General features: G+C 35.4%; 1 protein-coding gene across 1 annotated transcript; it reads right to left on the bottom strand.

Annotated features, from left to right (window-relative positions):
- Positions 1 to 1,445: 1,445 nt before the first annotated feature.
- On the bottom strand, positions 1,446 to 3,279 carry LOC102478910 (olfactory receptor 7A10). Its single transcript, XM_006171213.1, has 2 exons — positions 3,251 to 3,279; positions 1,446 to 2,406 (listed from the first exon to the last, which is right to left on the bottom strand). The coding sequence occupies exons 1-2, from the start codon at positions 3,277 to 3,279 to the stop codon at positions 1,446 to 1,448; spliced, it is 990 nt and encodes a 329-aa protein (XP_006171275.1).
- Between the last annotated feature and the right edge of the window lie 2,544 nt (positions 3,280 to 5,823).

Genomic DNA, 5,823 nt, shown 5'->3' with positions numbered 1-5,823 from the left:
TCTTTAGTATACTGGGAGAGGTGAAACACACATCTACAAAGGACGAAATGGGCAGGAAGAAGTCCATGGGTATGTGCAGGTAGGAGTCTGAATAGTCATTGATTTTTGCCAGTGACTACATAGACACTGTGGACACTGGCCTCAAGAAGAAATGGGATTATAAATATGAGAAGAAAACAGAAAGAAAAATTAGAAACCAAATTGATGTGTTAAACTATACATTAGGAAAAATTAATAAGTGTACAAAAAATGGAAAGATTCTGATGTCTAATTTTTTAAACTTTATATCTCTCTGCCATTCATTTCTTTTTTATATAGTTTTTATTTCTTTCATTTATTTATTCATTTTTATTTTACATTAATTCACTGTATATCAACTGTATATCATTACAGCATACAAAATACATTTTTTCATCCAGAATACACTGAAGATTTTCTTATATTATACAATCATGTAATTAACCACGGTTACCAAGTATATGTATATATATAAATACCTATGTATTATAAATATATTTATATGTATATACATACACATGCATATATATATACATCTTTACTAATAAGGATTTTTCTTTTTAATTATACTTTACATTCAGTCACTGTATATCATTACATTATTCAAAGTGAATTTTTCCAACATGAATACACTATACATTAGTCCAAAGATATAATCATACACATTATCATAGACAGATAATGTATTCTTTGTGCCTCTTAAATACTCCCCCCCCCCCGGTCTCCTCCCACGAGCCCCCCCCCCCCCCCGGTTCTCTTCCAAGTGTAATGAAAGAACAGCACATGATTTTTTTTTTTAATAAAAGGAAAGGAAAATTCTTTATATATATATCATTTGAGATGCAATTTTAAAAATTATTTATTTACTGAATATCATTGCAGCATACAAAATGAATTTTCCCATGCAGAATACACTGAATATTAGCCCAATCAGAGATATTAACATACCTACTATCTTCAACAAATGATTTTCCAATTACTCTTAGAAATCCATGCTGTCCCATGAAATAAAAAGGGATTTGCAAGTATTTATGTCCTATGGTTTGAATAAACTTACAAAAGGTTTATTATCTGTTGACAAGGATCTGTATGCTGGTTTCAACTGGGCTAGACTGAGATGTATATCATGCTGAGTAAAGTCTCTTCATGAGTAAAGTCTCTTCACAATCTAAATAATATTTAGCAATTTAATGTATTAATAATAATAATAAAGAAAATACAAAAATGAACAAAGGGAAAACTTGCTATTAGATAGGGCACAAAGCTTAATAAGATGATGTTCTTTCAGTTTTTAAGAAGTTGAAGTCAAAGTCATGGAAGTTACTGGAAATCATTAGAAGGAACAAGTCCTACTTCCATAATATGATCAGATTATCACCATTTCTGGGTATAGTGCTCTGAGCTCTACTAACAAGGACAATTTTTCTTTACCACAATTTATTCTGTGATGGTTTACTTCCCAATAAGTCAGTCAGAGCCCTCTTTAAGTCTTTATTCCTCAGACTATAGATGAAGGGGTTCAGCATGGGTGTGACCACAGCATACATCACTGAAGTTGTTGCACTTGGGTGTGAATTTTGATTGTTAGCAGCACTAAGGTACACTCCTAGACAAGTACAATAAAACAAGGAGACAACAGAGAGGTGAGAAGCACAGGTGGAAAAGGCTTTATATTTCCCTTGTGCTGATGAGATTTTATGTATGGAGGAAACTATCTTACAATAAGAGTAGAGGATTCCAGTGAGGGTTCCACCACCCACCAGTATGGCTCCAAAATACATGACAATATCATTAATAAAGGTGTCAGAACAGGCAAGGTGGACCACCTGATTAAGTTCACAGAATAAGTGGGGAATTTGGGTGTGTGTACAGAAGGACAACCTCAATGCCATTGAACTTTGTAACAAGGAATGTAGGGTGGTCAGGAACCAGGATGCCAAAGCCAGTGACACACAGAGCTGGGGGTTCATGATAACAGTATAGTGTAGGGGGTGACAAATGGCCACATACCGGTCATAGGCCATCACAGTCAGAAGAAAGCCATCCAATCCTATAAAGAGTATGAAAAAGTTCATCTGGGTGATGCAGCCTGCATAGGTAATGACTTTGCTCTGTGTCTGGATGTTCACCAGCATCTTTGGGATGGTGGTAGAGATGAGACAGATGTCTACCACAGATAGGTTGGAGAGGAAGAAGTACATGGGTGTGTGGAGGTGGGAGTCTGAGATGGTGGCCAGGATGATGAGCAGGTTTCCAGTCACAGTGATCAGGTACATGGAGAGGAAAAGCCCAAATATGAGGGGCTGCAATTCTGATTCCTCTGATAATCCCAGAAGAAGAAATTCTAAAATTCTTGTATCATTTCCTGGTTCAATGTGGTAGAGGTGACTATCAGGAAAGGGAAAGATAAAACGACTAACTTTCACTCAAAAGGGCATTACTCAGTTATAATAAAATACTACAATTTATGTTTTTTAGTGAATAAATTGATATACATATATTGTGTATAGTATTTATCCACTTCCTATTTTACTCCCTTAAGGCTATCTCCAATGAGAAATTATTGTCTCAATGTCAATCTTTCCTCAAGAGGTCATGAATTCTACAATTTTACTGAGAAATTATTTCACACAATTGAATAACACAATTTGAGAACTGCCCCATGTTCCAGGCAATGTCTGAGAAATGAGTGTAAATCTTTGAGAACTAAAATATTCAGAATCCATTGATAAGTAGGAAATATGAGCAATAAAGAAATAATAGAATAAGAATAAGTGTTTCATTAGAAATTGCAACTTATGTTTTCAGGGGTGTTGAACTTTATTCTTTGCTTTATTTTTTCATTTAGACTGATCATATATGCAAATCCTTGTAACGATGAACTTTTTCATATTTACTGTCTGAAATCCTTATAAAAATCAACCTAAATATTTATCTTATTAAGTAATTTTCAGAACTTTAATTGGACCTTTCTATGCCAAGGATATGTTTATTGGGAATACCAAGCCTCTCAAAGCTAAATAATATTTCCTCCATACCTTTGAAAAAAGAATCATGTAATGTCTGAGATATTAACAAATACTTTGAATAACATGAAATAATGTAGATAGCAGAGAGTGTTCATGGGTGCTTGCTTTTTCATGATGGTGACCAGCACTAATGACAGACAAGTTGGCCATTGAACATTTTCAATATCCAAACTTTGGAGTACTTACTGGGCTCTAAGACTCACCTGGATGGGGTCTCTGAGAAAGAATCCATGTGAGGGTCTGAACTGCTCCCTGGATGTTTGATGATGGAGACTGAAGTGTGGTCCCCAGACAAGACAGCAGCACAGTGTCAAACATCAACACTGTAACCAGACTTAGGACATCAACTTCTCATCTAACTCAAGGCTACACACCATGATGGACAATAACAAAATAGATTCTTACATCTCCCTATATCTGCTCATTTGGCATAGTTCCCTATCATGATTACAATCCCTGAGGACCTGATTTCACTGTGGGACACCATCTGGCCAGAAAAGAAAATCTTCTGTTGATTCTCTGTTCCCAAGAGAACAGGATAGGGTCAGGTGAGTGCAGTCTTTATTATTCCTTCTCTGGGGACCCTGTTGTCTACAGAGTTCTCGCCTTATTAGCAGTTCTGCAAAATCAAAATTTTCCCCAAAGTCTGAGGTACCCATCTTTGTTAGTTCTGTTTGAAAATCAAAACATTGACTTGTTGTGTAGATACAGCTTCTGCTATTTTCAGAAAATTGCTATTACTTTTCATTAAGTCAGAGGACAGTGTTCATCTGTTATACAACCTTGAGTAGTTATGACAGTGATGAACTTTTGGTGCTTATGACAAAGCAGCTAGGAATTTGCAGCCTCTAACACAACTTAACAGTTGAAATTAGTCCTCCATTTGGAAAACATTTAATAATGATAAGAAGTATGCTTAGAACATTTAAGTCCCATGAACTGATGTTAGAATGTTATATTAACTGTGTCAGTCAGGTGGCCTGGTGGTTAAGGCAGCTGAAACTTACATAGCTAACAGTGTAGTTCAAGTCCCAGACCCAGTCATTTGGAAAACATGGTAAGAGTGTGTGTGTGTGTGTGTGTGTGTGTGTGTGTGTGTGTTAATGCCCCAAATTCAAAGACAAGAATGAAAGAGGGGAATTTTACCATGGGAGGTGATTTTTTTGTTTTCCCTTTCTCGCTGTTTCTCACTATCCTTCTGAAATGAATGCATATGGCCTATAGCATAACAAAACAAAGCACACCAACAAAAACAAAAATGTTATATGGGTATCATTTAATTTTAAAATTTTTTTATTTATCTTTATTTCAATTTCTTTTATACATTCAATCTCATGTTACTTAGCTTACAAAGTGAATATTTCAACATGTGCACATTTCTTACCAGTCTAGTTGACAATACTATAAAGTTATCTTCAATCGATAATAATCCATTTCTTTGTCCCATAAATGACTTCAGTGCTATTAGGAACTCTTTTCTTAGTTGCATAAATGAGACTCAGAAGGTTTGACTAATCATAAGAAGACAATTATGAACTGACCAAGGGATGAGATTTGGTGAGAATCCAATCAAGATGTTGATAGGCCTTCTGCTCCAGGTTAGTGGTACCCAGACAGGGCAAATAAGCCTCCAGTAGACAGTGAGGAAATTTTTGTTCTCATAATTGGGGAGATGCTACTGGTAGAACCCAGTGAGTTGAGGCCAAAGATAGTGTTTGACATATTATAATGCAAAGCAAAGCTTACACCACAATCATCCAACCAGGATGTTAACACTGAGGAGGCTGAGAGACTTCTCTAGAACAGAATATCTCCAATATCCACATGTATATGAATCATCTGGGAATCTTATTTAAATGCAGATTATATTTTGACAAATCTTGGGTAAAACTAGGCATATGCATTTGTAATTATGTTTATAGCATCTACACTGATCTAGATCAGACTTTATGTATCAAGGATGAGGTCCAAGGTTAGAGTCTGGTATTTTTTTCCCCATAATTTCTCTTTTTTGTTTATTTAAATGTTATTATTTTATTAAATTTTATATTCAATCCTTATATATCACTTAGTTGTAAAGCAAACTTATCCATTATAAATACACATCACACCAGACCAGTTGAAGATTTATACATGTTATCAACAGATAATAATCCACATCTGTGTCCCACAAATTTCTATTTTTCTCCTTAATTTTTTTTTCTCCCGCCCTCTTCCCTCACTGTCTTCAGTATCCTAAACTATTTTGCATGCTTCTATATCCTTTAATCTTTTGATTTCTGCCATAGAGTGCAGAAGTAACTCTGGCAGAAATGGAGTGTATATGTTAAGTGGAGACATACAATGTCTCTCTCTCATAGCTCGGTTTGCTTTACTCAACAGTAAATCTTACATATTAATCCACTTTCTATCAAAATGTAAAGATCTTTTTCCATTTTTTTAGGGCTGAGTTGTATTCCATAGATTACATGTACCACACTTATTCAGTCCATTCATCTGTTCATCAACATTTGGGTTCGTTCCATGTCTTAACAATTGTGAATAATGCAACAATAAACAGATGTGCAAGCACTTTTCTGATTGAGCATTCTCCTATCATTTGGGTAGATATCCAGGAGTGAAATTGCTGTATCATGTGGTAGTTGTATTTGCAGGTCCTTGAGGAACCTCTATATTGTTCTCCACAGTGTCTGGGCCAATTTACATTCCAATTTACATTCCACAGCCCCACAGCACTTATCTTTTTTTTTTTTTTTGCAATAGGGCACGTGCCACC

This window comes from Tupaia chinensis, unplaced genomic scaffold (genome assembly GCF_000334495.1).
Source record: "Tupaia chinensis unplaced genomic scaffold, TupChi_1.0 Scaffold149482_1, whole genome shotgun sequence".
NCBI lineage: Eukaryota > Metazoa > Chordata > Mammalia > Scandentia > Tupaiidae > Tupaia > Tupaia belangeri.
Note: the sequence above shows the minus strand (reverse complement) of the source record. Positions and strands in the feature narration are given on the sequence as shown.